Genomic DNA, 16,039 nt, shown 5'->3' with positions numbered 1-16,039 from the left:
TGTGATCAAGGCTAGTTCCTTAGCCAAAACTCGTCAGGAAAGAATGTGTTGCCAGCTTGTCATTGAGTTGAGGCTTTGTTACGTTTTCTTATTTGATCGATTAATCACAGGATGCTCCTTGCCCATTTCAAAGCCGCCCTGCAAGGATAGGGGCTTCCGTCACTTGGAGATTATGTGCAGGCTATATATAGCTATCGATCTTTATGATATATATATATATATATATATATATATATATATATATTTGATGCTTACAGTTTGTTTAGATGTTTGGAAGTGAGTCTGCTCTTATGAGGGATGTACCATGGATACCTGTACTATTTGAGGATTTAGCGGTAGACATCATGCCACATGCTCCTTTAATTAATTCTCCTACAACATGCAGTATAATGATATGTGTTTTCCCCACCACAGGAAGAAGGTAAAGATAGCTGATCAGTCCAAGCAGGCACCATGGAATTCAACATGTTCTTTTACACCCTGGTCTTCTTGTTCTCCATCCTTGAATTTTCTTATTCTGGACCAGTTTCCATTTACAGTAAGTGATTTGATTCAAGGAGCTGACTTGTGATGTCTACCAGTGACTTAATGCATCAAGAGCCAATAATTGCTCAACAGTGGCACTCAGGTCACAACACCAACGAGAGGACAACCATGTCAGCCTTATAGAGAGCCAAGGAAACAGACAACCACAAACAAAACTGCCTGAAGTTTTTGTGAACTCACCACCACACTCAAGCAGCTCTCAATGTTAGGGATGTCTTCTGGTGAATTAAGTTGCCCTCTGGTGCTACTGAAAGTACGTTTTGCAAGAGTTAACTGCAGTGGGGCTACAATTAATTTTATTAAAATCCAGGCCCTGTTCATAACTACAGGGCTAATCATGAATGCACAAGCTAGAAAGTGTTTCAGGGCACAGAAATCCAATGCACGAACATTGGAGGATGTCCAAAACATTTGGTATTCGCCCTAATTTTTCTAACAAAAAACTTCAAAATGTTACCCCAGGGTTTCATATCACTTACAAGTCAAGCAGACTGTCACACTTCCTTTGGCCCGTCAAATTGTTGATTTTCAATGTCATTTAATCATTGCCTTTTCGTACTCTCTCAAACCTTAAATTTCACAACTTGTTGTACTGATGTAGTGGGTAATATTTAGAGTGATTTTGTTCTGATGTAGATAACATTTGTTTTCAGGTATACCTTAGGAATAGTATTGTACCTCTAACTCCTGCAGTAGCACTTAAATACCTGTGTTGAGTATATGTATCTAAGCAGATTGCTTCTAGTTTTACCTTCTAATATCTGGTTTGTTGATAGAGATATTTCATTAGCACACAGACTGCAGATTACAATTATTTGTCACGTTAATAATATATCATTAGCAATCACAAATAATAGATGACAAGGTACAACTTGGATATAGTATCAAGTACTATGAAATGTATTACAGCTAAATCCACAGTTTTCAATCTAAAGACTGATCTGCTTTCCACAAAAGGTAATTGTGAGACAATTCCCCTTTTTTCCTGGTCACACCCATTTGTTGCTGAATTTTAAATCTATTCTTAGGCTCTTACAGCTGGGTAAAGCTGTCCAGGGCCTGATTTAGGTACTCTGAAACATGTAACAAATTGGCTAATCTATGGTTGGCCTAATTAACTCTCCTATAAGGCCATAGTTTATGGCCTTGAAACTATATCTATTTCATGGAAAGGTAAATGTCACCTGTAGAGCAGCAATAATGGTGCCATCCACTAATGTGACAAGGAAAACATAGCTTCAGGCCTTCCATTGAAGCTTGACTCCTTGAGTTTACACCTGTAGACTGACCTGTGAAAATAACGCTTTGGACAAGGGTAAAACATTATTTTTAATTATTAATGATTCGCCCCTATATAGCACATAAGTTAGGATGCTTAGCATTTTAAAATGGGACAACTAGAAAATTGTCACAAAGTCCCAATAGTGACTAGTACCCAAAAACTATTCCCACTGGAGAAGGCTCTAGCTAGCCATTGAGAAACACTGGAAAGCAATGTTAACTTTGAATTCTGTTATCTTGGGTTTGGACACTATTTGTAATATGTATTAAAAGTCCAATTCAATTGTGAAGTAAGATTTTTAATAACTATTTAGGAAAATACCTTTTAGACTGTTTCCTTTCTATGCCTGAGACCCTGGTAAGAAATTGCCCTTAGTTTTTGAGCCGTGGCTCCCAGAGCAGAAACAATTCCCTGGATGTGAGGGAGGATTTTTCTTCCACTTTCAGGAAGACCAGTTAGAGTAGACCCAGGAACCTCCTAAACATATGAAGGACCTGCCCTTTACAAGTATTCAATTCAATTCAATCAACTTTATTTCGGCTCAATGAGCTATAAAAGTGCACAGTGCAAAACAAAATATATAGTTAAAAACACTATAAACACAAATCTCAGCTCATGGCAATGTGTAAAACAGTCATACAATATCAGTTGCCAGAAAAGCTACCATAATGCTCAGAGAAAACCCAGAGGAACAGAAGACTCAAAAAGGTCCTTAGGAGGGGGCTCGTTAGGGGTCTACTATGTCACCCGGGTTATCTGACTTAAATATCAAATATATTGAAAACAATGAATATATAGATAAAAAGCACAACAATCAATATACAAAAATCCATTAAATATCCACCTAAAATTAATAAAACATCACATAAAAACAGTTGCCCTCTGCTTAATAGCGCATTCAATGTATGGCAGCAGAAAAGCAGCTCTTGATCGCGGGCAAGGCTAGAAGGTAGGTGAAAGCATCTCTGCAATAATGAATAGTGGCGGCCCTGAGGATGGGCAGTAAGTAGTGTTTCCTCAGCATTGAGCAAAATTTCCAGAATAATATAAGATGGAGGGTAGTTTGGGGTGATTGATATTTCAAAGGAAATCAATAACGAAAAGAGGTTTGCTCTGCCTGTCTGAATAACACTGGATCAAATAGATCTCACTGATAGATATCACCAAAAGGATCGCTTACTGCCACACCAGTTAGAAGGGAACACACATAAAACTATATATAGTGATAAAGGATTGTATTTTTATTCATTTTTTGTTTTTCTTGGTTCAGAATTTCACTTAATATGTATACATAAATGAAACATATACTCAAAACATGAATTCAAATGGGTTTTTGAAAGGGTATGTGCAAAAAACCAAGCTGGGCCCCCTCAGAGGGGTAAAAGGAATATATAAACAAGTGAATCGCATTCATACTAACCAAGCAAACCAAACAATCTTACTCAGTCAAACAATACATTGGACATACATTTTCTCTACATTTAAAATCCTTTTATATACACGAGAAAAATCTTCTCAAGATCTTGGTGTGTCTAGTTGGATGGACACCAACAGATCGTACAAAAAGATATTTCAAAGGACACATGGGAAGTTGTGAAAAATACGGGCCTTGTGACAGAAAAGCAGCAAGAAGGTGCACCGTGCCTAACCTGAGTCTAGTCAATAAGCATTTATGATGCATATTCCCACTGTTAGAAATGGGGGTCTCTAGTTGGCAATGGTTTGCACATTTGTCCAAATAGGGACCCTTCTTCCTAGTCAGGGTAAAGGGGATACACTTCTAAAATAACCCCTGCCCACCCCCTTGGTAGCTTGGCATGAGCAGACAGGCTTATCTCAGAGACAGTGTGTAAAGCATTTACACATAACCAACAGGAATACAGTGAAAACACTACAAAAGGACACCACACCAGTTTAGAAAAATATCCTATATCTTTATGTATCCAAAACAAGACCAAAATGACACAAATCCAACATACAGTACTTTAAAAGTATGCATTTTGCAAGAATACTTGAAAAACATAGTTCCTTGAAGTTGGTAGCTCGGTCCAGTGCTACCGCAGTGTTGTTAACAACAGAATCGAACAGTTCCGGCTGACCGCGTCGGTCAGGGATGTCAACAGACTCGTAAACAGTACCTTTTGTGTTGCGGCCAACATGGTGTTGCGGGTCGGTCGTGGCAACCGTCGTGGTTGTGGTGTGAAGTAGAACCGTGCGGCGTGCGGTGCCCTCAACTCGCAGTGCAGGCAGCGGCTCGATGGTTCTCGTCCAGCTGCACCAGTGAGACCAGGGCTGCGGGGCGGAGTGAAGGCGGTGCTCATTGTGGTGCTGACAGATTACGGTCCAGACGGCAGAGCCGGTTGGTCGGTCCGGACTGCAGTGTGAGTCGGGGCGGTGCATTGTGAAACTTACAAGCGGTGCCCTCAGCCACGATGCGGTCACGGGTGTCAAAGTTAGCAGGCGCTATGGCGTCGGTGAGACCAGAATGGTGAAGTGAAGCGAGACGGTGCAGAGTGCAGTGCCCACAGGCCACGGTGCAAGCAGCAGCTCGGTGGCAGTGGCATCGGTCGTCGTCATCAGTGCAAGATGCGGATGGTGCCTTCTTCGGTGCCGTCAGGACACAGAGCCAGCAAAGGAGTCGGTTGCTTTTCCCTATTTGGCAACTGACACAGCGATTCCAGAAGCTACACCCAGAAGTTGTTGAAGTCTTTGCAGTCCCTGAGACTTCAGAACAGGAGGCAAGCTCTACTTTAAGCCCTTGGAGATACTCAGCACACGTAAAGAAAGTTCAGTCCAGTCCTTTCACTGCCCAAGGCAGAAGCAGCAACTACAGTCCAACCCAACAAAGCAACAAACACAGCAAAGGGGCAGCACTCCTCCTGGCAGCTCTTCCAGCTCTTCTTCTTGGCAGGTTCCTTGATTCCAGCGAGTTCTAAAGTTCTGTTTTCTAGGCCCCAATATTTATACTCAAAATTCCTTTGTTCTCTCAGGCAGAGTGACTGTGATTATTTTAAACCAGTTTGGTCCTCTCTGGCCCAGCTTTCCAGTAAAATAAATACAATTTCCTATTTCAAAACAGACAGAAGGTGGAGACATCATTGTCCGAGACAGACAGGGCCTATTCAGGTGCAAGGGAAATCTTCTCCCCGACTCTAAATGCAGACCGGGCCTATTCAGGTGCTAGTGACAACTCCTCCCACTACTCTGAATGCAGCGCAGGTCTATTCAGCCCAGCCCTGACACTTTCAGGAAAGGCAGGACACACATCAACCCCCCACCCCCAGGTGGCCGTCTGAAAGAATGCACATCCCCAGCCCCTGTCATTCAAAAGCCAGGCAGTCAATCCACAAACCAGCAGAGGCACACAGGACAGCTAAGCAAGAAAATACCCACTTTCTAAATGTGGTATTTTCGAACACCTAATATACTAAAAGATGCATTTTTAGATTCTGAGTTCAGGCATACTAAACTCCATCTTTCTCTCTTGTCCCAATGGGAAGTTATATTTATAAGATGTTATAAATAAACTTCCATTCTATTCTATAGGACAGATAGCCTTTCAATTGTGAAACTCGAAATTGCAAGTGTTTCACTATCAGGACATGCCACACACATCAGAGCATGTCCTACCTATCACAAACATTGCACACTTCCCACAGGGGTACCTACCTTAGGGGTGACTTACATGTAAGAAAAGGGAAGGTTAGGGCCTGGAAAGTGGGTGCACTTGCCAGGTCGACATGACAGTTACAAACTGTGCGCAGCCACTGCAGTGGCAGGTCTGAGTTACAATTACAGGCTGCTCATGTGGGTGGCACAATCAATGCTGCAGGCCCACTAGCAGCATTTGATTTACAGGCCCTGGGCACACACAGTGCACTGTACTAGGGGATTACTAGTAAAACAAATTTGCCCTTCATGGAAACACCAATCCACAACACAATTTACCTGGAGAGCATATGCACTTTAGCACTGAATAGCAGTGGTAAAGGGCTAAGAGTCCTAAAACCAACAAAAACAGGCTCAAAAACAAGAGGCCAAAAAGTCTGGGGGGATAAACCCGCTGAAAAAGCCAAGTCTAACACAACCCCCTCCCAGCCTAATGCCAGGGTAGATTAATCAATCCATTGATGGACTTCTCTGCTTGGGTGATAGAACATAGATCTGGCCCACAACAGTGGGGGCACGTTCTGGTTCTACGCCTTGCTGAACCCTTTTGGATACCTCTGTTTATACTCCTAGGCCCCACTAAGCTAACCCAGGGGGAACCCCCTTCTTTACCTGTAGAGACCATCTCCCAGCAGGTGGACAGTACCCACATGGCCAACACAGTGGTGTGTCCCAGTCCACCTCCAGGGTGTGACTCCGGTCCTCTCCCCAGGGGCACCTCTGTCCACCATGACAGAAAGTCACCGTAGCCACTGACAGGTGTCAGTGACAAAAGCCAGTCCTCATGCCTCTTAGGGCTCTCTAGCCACTGCTTGACACCCTTTGTCCACTCTCCCTCCTGTCAGATCAGGTATGGCATCCTGTCCCTGACCTATCAGCCCAGGGTCTGTACCCTGTGACTGGTCAGGACACCAGGGTGGGCTCTCCCACACCCTGTCCTCCCTGCTGGGGTCCTGTACCCTCCACTGTGGAGAGGTACCCCCAGACTCCAGAATTGTCAGGGCGACTGGGCCAGCCATCCTGCACAATTCTCCCTCCACTTCAGGATTTCTACCCTGCAACTGGTCTCCCAATCCAGGGACCAAACCCTCAGATTGAACCGGGCCATAGGTGAGTACTCCTTCCCCCTGCACTCCCCTCCAGAGTTCTGCACACGCCCACTTGGAGTGGTGACCCCAGAAGACAAAATGGCAGGGACACTGCTAGAAAATGTCCTTCCCTCCAGGTCAGAAATTACTCTCTACCTAGGAGTGGTGCTGCCAGACAGCAGAACTGGTGGAATGCTGCTTACAGACACCACTCCAAGTTCTCCTGACTCTAGGAGATCCCCCTCAGAGGCTGGTCTTCCAGTACAAAATAGGCTCCCCTCCTGGCATTCACTCATGGAACCAACCAGGCTCTGGGACTGGGTTTTGGGCACCTGGGCACCCACTCTATTCCCACTCCTTCTTTTCTGAGACAGGATATGGGTTCCTACACCCCTCCCACTACAATGGAACCTATCTGGGATACCACAACCCTCCCCGACCTCACTTGGTTGGGGAAAACCTGAGTCAGTTCCTCAATCATCACCCCCAGATGCTTCTTCAGACCCTCTGGAGTCAACCAAAAAGTCTGCCTCCCGGGTGAGCTCCCTGGGGACAGAGAACTCACACACCACCAGATGTTGGCATAGCTCTGGATAACAGGGACTGAACATATGCTCTCCAGCATCCAAATTATACAGCCCCTCACATGTGTCAACCAAACTACCCTTCACCCAACCATCCAGTGCCTCAGAAAAGCACCACACATCATTCTTATACGACTGGTGAGACAGTGTCTTAATGCTGCTGTCCCTCAACCCATACTCTTCTGGCTGGTCTCCAAACTCACTTACCAGGGCTTCTATCATGAGGGACACCCTCTCCCTGCACCTCTCATCTAGAGTGTGAGAGTTTGGCCTGGTATATGGCGTCCACTAGTTAAAGTGGGCACCTTGCACCAGTCCCAACATCCCTTAGGGTGATTTAAGAGGTCAAAGATAACCTTAGAAAGATATCCAAGTGGTAGCTGTGGAGAGAAGCCTTCAGGCTAAGTCTTGAAGTAATGTTAAGCAGCTTGTTTTACCTGAATGCAATCTTATTGTATTAATTAAATCAAAAGAGAACTCTCTCTAGTACGACACAATATCTTCTACATGAAGATGATCACAAATAACACAATACTGTAGCACAGAAATGATAGTAAGTAGCAATAATACACAGTGGGCCCAGAGGGGGACCAAACCATATACTAAAATAGTGGTATAAGAACCACGACTGGAGTCAAGACAAGGTCTAGAGTATGTAGAATCATTGGGACCCCAAGGAACCATCCAAGGTGAGTAAGTAGGAACGTCTTAATCAAATGAGAGAGGGAAGAATCTTGTGGACTAGTTCACTTCCCCTAGTAAGTATGGTAAGTATCAATGAGAACTAGCTTGTGTTACAGAAGCTAGATGTCCATGTCTGGGAAAAACCTTTTGTTTTTTAAGAAGACCCTCACCCACCAACCTAGTTGGTGGCATGCTTCCTAATCGGGTCCCACCCAAGGCGCTGAGTGCACCTCGGGTGTGCTACGACGCCTGATTACAGCGGAGCTGGTTTTTGTGTGGTGAGAGTAAAGTGGTGTTATTGAGTGAGAATTCAAAACTATCCAATGGGTCCCTTAAGACTAAAGGATTTTAATGGTGGGCCCTTGGCAGTATTAAAAACAACAGAACGGATAAATGAGGAGGTAAAATTAAGTCTCCAATATCCTAATGCAAAGGTCAGTTCTACATGTTTCAGCCAGGCTGCTATGTCGGCTAACTTTCTTCAGGACCTATGTGTTAAGTGAGTTAGTGATGGGCAGGTGTGATTTGTTTGACCATAGGTGATACCACACTCGCTAAGGTGCATTGAATGAGGGAGGACTTGTTCCTCCAACTGCTCAAACCCTGTGGAAAAAAGGAACAACAGACAAGACATACAAACACGGACATTTAGTATGGGAAGCTTCTCATATTTGTACAGTAATCAAGTGACAAAATGAAAGCCGTGTCCGATCACTAGGCTGCAAAATAACGGTAGTGAAATGGAAAGTGGTGCCGGTGACATTGGCTTAAATTGGATGCCGACTCATATGCGCTACTGTGCCACTATATATAGCGAATAATGTGGGAATACTACGGGTACCTACATGAGGACAATCTGCGCTGAGGTTTACCAGTTTATCCTCCAAGCTGTACATATACATGCACAAGAGAAAAGGAGCCAAGACACAGACCTGGTATATTATCCTTGCCAGGCTGAAAGCTGGTACCTTACACTGGCAGTAACAGCACTGTGCAGTTCTCTAAGGAAATTAACAATGTAAAGATCAACCCCCATGTCAGTCATGATACCCCACAATTTAGACCTATTTAAACAGTTGAAGGCAGAACTCGAATCCATGAAAGCCAAATACTGCTTACCACACTAGGCCACAGTGTATTTGGCAATGAACAGATATAGATTTAAGGACTGCTCAACTGTGCCTGGGCCGGAGCGGAATTGGAGATCCGAGAGTATGTTACGCTCCTCGGCCCATAGATGCAAACAGTCCAACAGAAATCATCCAATAATCTTTGCAGTGGAATTAATCATTGAGATGGGGCAATAACAGTGGGGGTCATTTTTTGAACTCTTTTTGAAAATAGGAACAATAGTCGTATGGAACCAGTTCTTCGGGGGGCAGCAACTAAGGCGGCATTGAGGACATTTTTCCAATAAAGGGGCTCCCAGTGAATGTTAGTTTTAAACATATCAGTGGGAAGCCCATCAAGATCAGGAGCATGCCAAACCAGACAACTAGCCACAGCCAGCATAACCTCTTCCGATTAAATAGCTGGGCACACAGAAGACTTCGTAGGACGCTAGAACACAATTGGAATGCCGGTCGGTGGCTGGAGAGAAACTAAAGGAATATGTTCAGGGATATCCGGGTTCCCAAAGCAAAGGTCAGGATAGAGCTTGGTAAAATGAGCAACCTAGTTATCAGAGGGATCAACAGTGTCAAAACCAGGATCTTTTTGGCCCAAAAAAGCAGTTTAATGTCACCCAAAAGGCCTTGCAGTCTCTTAGTTTACTTGCCTGAACCACCGATGAAAAGCTACATCATTGATATTATTCTTCCTGATGTTAAGGGCATCTTGATACAGAGTTCCACATCCCTGCACCGCATCCTGTTCTCTAGGAGTTTTTCTCAGTGCAGCGAGTAACTGGTTATGTGCCTGGGTGCAATTAGCATCAAACCACTTTACACGTGGCTAACGTCCACTGTTGTACGGAAACAAAAGGAGGTCAAATGCTGAGCTGCAGATCTTGTCGAAGTTGTTGAGGAGCGCAGGACCCCACCCCTGGGTGTAATCGTCTGATAAACAGATCAAGAAATCGGGATATGTGAAAACCACTAACTCTGCTAATAAAGAGGGTTGGTTGACCTTGGACCATGCTTTTATTAACCCACGATTCCCAGAGGATAGTAAGTGCAAAGGATAAACCACTACAGAGATCCTATAGATCCGTGAGCCGTGTAGAGAGAGAGTCAAAAGCCTGTGGTCACTAAGGGGGGAATCAGCAAGATTGTAATCCAAATAACCCAATCCCTTAGTGATTTAGAAAAGTAATACAATCAATAAGGGTCGAAGTACCTCGCCCCACAAAACTGGGTGTGGTATTTGGTGTCAGGCTTAGAGCATCAAAGGAGAACTAGAGGTTGAATTTAGCCAACAACTGGTTGAGTTTATCACCATGAGGACAATGTGCAAAATGGGTAAAAGGAACCCCAGCCTCATCCTCCAGCCCACATATATTCTCCTTAGAGCTTAGAGAACTGACAAACTTTTAAGTTAAAACCCCCCAACAGTACTAAAACACAGCCACCATGAATATTACTGGTGCATTTCTCTATGTCCTTGAGTAAGGAGCACGCTAGGTGGACCTTGGAATGATCAAAAACCTTATAATATAATCAGCAGCAGTCTTGTTGCAGAACACGGCAACAAGATCATCTGGTAATGTACTGTTTTTGAAAGAGAAAAAACATGCCCTGCCCATAATGCTAGCAATTGCTGGTGTGTGATAGGTAGCATACCCATCCACATAAATTGAGTCAATAAGCCACGTCTCTTGTAAGCATATGATAGCATGATATTCAATAAACTTTAACCTATCTAACCTATCTCATTTACTGGCTAAGCCAGCAATATTCCAAGAGGCTATAGATAATGGATGCATGGTATGGCTTTCAGCAACCCTGGTGGGAGTAGGAGTGCACCTAGCAGGCACATAGGGCCTTGATTCAATGTCAATCCCAGGTTGCACAGGCTCAGGTAGTAGATCACTTGAACCAGAGAGAGTAGATGTGTCAGGAAGTCAGTCCTGTAGGTCCAATTGTGAAGGAGGAGTAAACCTTTTAAAGGTTGGCAGAGTAGGCCCAGATGGTAAGAGAGTGGGCAGATGCCCCTGGGCTCTCAAGATAAAACCCAACGGGAGTGCCTCAATAGCAGTTGGCGCAAGGCAAATAGAATTTAACTTAGACATGATGTAATTTGGCACTCTTCTATCTTTAAAATTAATAACAATACATTTCTTACCATCTCGTTTTGGAGTATTGCCCACCCAGGGAACGATGCTCACAAGGTTTATCTGTTAATGATCTAGCTGGTTACCACCCAGTTGAATGTTAACTCAATGTACAACCTTATTAGCCAATTGCTCAAGATATTCATATGAGGTCTTGCTTAATGGGGGTACATTTCTTTAGATCGTGACAAAAGGGGTGGCCTAAGGGGGCAATTGCAACGTATAGCCCCTAGATTCATGATTGTTTTTATTAATTGGTTTAGACCTCTACGGAGGACAACAATAACATTTTAAAACAGACTTTAGAAAATGTGCTTAGTTACCATAATTTCATCTAATACTATTACAGTGGCGATTTTAAAACATTTATATACATTGTTACATATTCATGTAGCGGAAAATTAATAATAATAATAATAAATACATTTCCCTAGAATAAGCATTAATAGTTCTTAATTTCCATAAGTTCAACAATTGCTAGTAAAATGGTAAAAAGTATTTTAAAAATGTATATACATTGTTACATACAAATTTCGTTGGCAGGGAATTTATAATAGCCATAATGTCCTTCCCTGTAAGGACGTTATTCTTTGAAAGTATAGGATTCAAAAAACAATGCTGAGCTTCTACTATCTCTCCGTTTGGACATATATGTATCATATGAGTTAGATTTTGTTCCCCACCAGAGAATACAAACACCTGCTTTGCCAGTAAAGTTTTCCCAATGTTTAGTATAGGAATTGAAAGGCAGGATCCCTAAACGTAGCAAAATAATTCTTTGTCGCACGCTATGCGCAAGAGTGAATTTCAAGTACTTCTGATGGATCTTATAGTCAAGGGAAGCAGAATAAGTCCTAAAATGGAATAACTGTGAGCAGTGGGCTAAGTCTAGTTCATACCTATGATGAGGGGTCATATTTAAAAAAAAACACTTTCAAATGAGCGGTGACCAAGTCGATAAGAGTGAAGTTGTGCACTTAAAATGTGATAGAGCAACTGCAAGTATTTTGGAAAATTTATTTTTTCCCGAGCCACTCTCAAGAGTTTTAAGTTTTAATAAGGCTCTTACAGTATCTTTTCCTGCATGTAGCATATTATATGCCCACCTGATTATATTGGCCAGGACAATTGTATACGCACTCGTCAAAGATAGTTCTAGGCGGAGAGCCTGAACGGGAGTGAGTAGTATTTGTTATTTTCCGTAGAAATGGAAAAAGTTAAAAAAAAATTCTGGGAAGTATTCTAAGGCATATGTCAAAGTAGGTGGACTCTTTATACGATAAATTTCCAAAACGGCTTGGAAATGTCTCTTTCATGAGTAGGTATGTAGATTTTTTAAGCCACTTACATGGGATGTAGCTTTTTATTCCAAGTGGCATGGATGAGAATTGTTTGCTAGTGTCTGTGAAAGTATTTGCCCTGAGTAAACATGCTCCTTTGCCGTTTCTACTGGTTTAGCATCTAATTTCCAATTGAAATGGATATGATGCTTATTTCCCCTAAAAGGAACCACCTTTGCCTTTAAAGTATTTATTTTCAAAAACTTTTTTTCAGTGTAGGAGCAAAGAGTATCTTAATTATGTTGTAGGCCGATCGGGGTTAAGTCACGAATGACAATATTGTCGGCGTACATTAGGATATATGTTTCATGTGAGGCTATTTTAGGATGGAAACGTTTTATACCTACTAGACATTCGGGTAGGTTGCGTACATACAAGGAAAAAAGTAAGGGGGCTAACAGAGAGCCTTGTTTAAGGCTGTTTGAAGTAGAAATCCTATCAGTTTGGCCCTTTTCTCCTCCCATCTGCACTCTACACCACATTGTAGTATGTAGGGTCACAGTTAATCTTAATAAAGCATCAGGAATTCCCATTTTCATCAGCTTCCTCCATAGGCACGGTCTATTGACCTTGACAAAGGATGTAGAGAAGTCCACAATTACACTATATACAATCTGTGACTTCATTACCACATATTTGTCAAATATTGATTGTAGCAGACCGATGTTATCAATCACTGAAAGCTTTTGACAGAATCTTGCCTGAGCATCACCCTCTTTGAGAAGGCTCCTTCCTTCAGATGGTCCAGGATGCTTGCTATCTGCCTGTAATTGCTTGTAGAAACTCTTGAGCACTTCTTCAAAGGGGGGAGGACAATGCTCCTGGTCCATGATTTTGGTATTTGACCAGTTTTATATATGTAGCAGAATAGAGGGTCCAGAGGTTTACTCCAGGCTTCGGGATTACTTTTTAGGACAGTGACTGTGATCCTGTCTGGACCCATCGCAGATGATGATCCAGACCTTCTGATATATAATACAATTTGTTCTTCCGTTGGAGCACTTATCCAATCTCCTTCTTCTCTGCAGTTTGAAAATTCCACAAAATCTTTTGACAGGGTTCTTCCGAATTTGCCTTATAAAGATCTAGAAGATACTTTCCCCAGTCATTTTGAGATACTGGGTTTCCTGTTGGGGGTTTTTAAGCTCCGGTCCCTTTTGCAATTAGTCGCCAGAACTGTTGCTTATTTTTTTGAGAACTTGCTATCTGCAAGTCAATCTAGTTTTTCTCCATACATTTCTTTTCCTATTGGTGATTATTTTCTTTATTTTTTCCCATAAGTGGAGATTCATTTTTCTTAGAGTCAGAAAAGCTTATGAATTGCTGTCTTATTAAACTATTTAATATTCTTGTAATGTGATCTGTAGATGTTTGTGGTTTATTTAAAGATTTTATGTTTTTTCCTGGTGCCAAAAGGTTTTGTGCGGCTTGAACTACAGCTGAAAGAGTCAAATCAAAATTCAAGATTGGATTATTTTCCATTTTAAACTGAAACAGCTGTTGTGAATTAATTAAACTATTCAACTTCTTCATCCCTGAAGTCCATTAATTTCTACTAGAGTCCAAGAAGAGGAAGAGTGGAGAAACTACTCGATTTTTAATGTCAAAATTGCGTGATCATTACTTTATGTAAAATACGTGCTCATATGCTGTATTCTCTGAAATAGGCCATAGCTACAAACAATGTAGTCTAAGATGGATTGACCAGTGACTCTCCTTCTTGTAAATTTTGCAGGGACATCTCCTTCTGCCCTGCCATTTAAGATTATCCCATTAATTCCTTCTATTAGTGATTGTAATATTTCCCCACGTTTATTACCTGTTATACGCTTCGGAAAAACTGGGTTTGGGAGAGACCAATAGGCGTCTAGATAATTTTTGTTGAGAGGTGCTGATGAGCTATTTGAAACTTTCGCATTGAAATCTCCTAATAATAAGAATTGCGAGTTAGATTCTAGACCTAATATAGAATCTTTTAGATCAAAGTTGTATTCTAAAATTGCATTGTGTTCTGTGCCCGGGAGGACGTAGATTTTGAATAAGAGAAGTATGTTTACGGAGGTGGAATTCTCCTTCAATATTTTTAGCTTGAGGCATTGGAGATTTTTACTTGGTAACTGAATAATTTCATAGTGCCACTTTATTTTTTCGGATAACAAAATGTCTGGACCTCCTTTCGCATGTTCTCATCTCAATTTCTCTGCATGTTTCTCAAAAATGTAATAGCCTGTTTGATCAAACTCTTTTACAGTCCAGGCCTCTTGTAGACAGGCAATTGCTGGTGATGTTGCTAATAATTCAGATACTTTTTTGGGTTCTAGCCCTGCCATATTCCAGGAGACGATGTTATTTATTACTAAAAAGGAATTTTGAAACCTCTTTCCTGCCTATTACCATTTAGAGTGCTCAAGACCCAGGTCCAGCAATTTTTACGTGTTGAGTCCTCAAGCTGCGATTGTTTGTGGTTCCAGATTGTCTTATCGCCATCTTCTGGGTAGAATGTCAGATTTTCTAATGATACTCTATCTGTGGATGGCTTTTGGTATTGACTTTGAGGCTGGGATGGTCTCTCCGTGGGTCCCTGGGTCCAGCTGCAATACTTAGACTGATTTTTTTACTTCAATGACATTGAATCCTTTTTTATAGAGCATTACAGTTTCTTTTAGCACTATCAATGGTATTACGTTGGACCAGAATATCACACTTGCTATTGACACATTAGATTTGTCTGGAAAAGAGACTAATTCTATTTCCGGAGATGACATGGCATGAAGAGACATGAGATTCTGTAAGAGGTTCAGGATCCGTCCAAAGGATCAGTGCCTGTTGAAAATAAGTCCTAAATCTCTAAAGTGCAAGAAATATCTGGAGGAGCTATGTTTTCTATTTGTTGATCAGTGGTATTCACAACTGATATTTGTTGATTCATTAAATTATTATTTTCTGGAAATTTTTGGCTTATAAAATTTTCAGCACATGGGTTCAAATTTTGACAAACATTCTTCTCCAGAGGTTTTTGTAATTAGTCTTTTTCCTGGTTTGTTATGTTTTGCGAATATATCAGTTTTCAAAGATTTGTTTTCTTCTTGTTGAGCGATTTCCTGGGGATCTAATTGAGGGAACTTTATTTTCCAGGGTCTCAGTCTCATGGTTCTTCTTTTCTTTCTATTTACTCTCTTTGCTGGTGCTTTTGTGTGGGCCGGTTTATTTTCTTCAGAGATTTTTTTGTGATGCAACACACACTTCCAACTTTGGACTTTTATTTGTAGAAGATGAAACTAAAGAAATAGGATGCTGGTTCCCTTCTCTTTGTTCAGGTTTTCTATCTGGCCCTCCTATATGATTTTCTTTAGAGATTGATGGTGAATAATTGGAGTGTTTCATTTCACGGGTAACTGCAAATCTCAAGATTTGTGTTACTGTGTCTAAAGATTGATCAGCAATTAATGTAGATTTTTCCAGAAGTTGGAGAACCAATTCTAGCACTCTCTGTAAATAGAGAAGCGACTTAGAAAAGGTTTCTTGAAGAGTTGTAAGCTGTGGAGATGAATATCAGGAGAATAGGATAAGTTTTC

General features: G+C 41.8%; 1 protein-coding gene across 1 annotated transcript in view; it reads left to right on the top strand.

Annotated features, from left to right (window-relative positions):
• The window catches only part of LOC146863708 (uncharacterized), a 93,888-nt gene that overhangs the window by 25,968 nt on the left and 51,881 nt on the right, over positions 1 to 16,039 (top strand). Inside the window, exon 2 of the mRNA XM_085627853.1 lies at positions 415 to 538. Coding sequence (XP_085483979.1) covers positions 454 to 538 — 85 coding nt within the window. The 5' untranslated portion in view covers positions 415 to 453. The remainder of the gene's footprint in view (positions 1 to 414; positions 539 to 16,039) is intronic.

Source organism: Triturus cristatus, chromosome 2_1, assembly GCF_964204655.1.
Source record: "Triturus cristatus chromosome 2_1, aTriCri1.1, whole genome shotgun sequence".
Classification (NCBI taxonomy): domain Eukaryota; kingdom Metazoa; phylum Chordata; class Amphibia; order Caudata; family Salamandridae; genus Triturus; species Triturus cristatus.
Note: the sequence above shows the minus strand (reverse complement) of the source record. Positions and strands in the feature narration are given on the sequence as shown.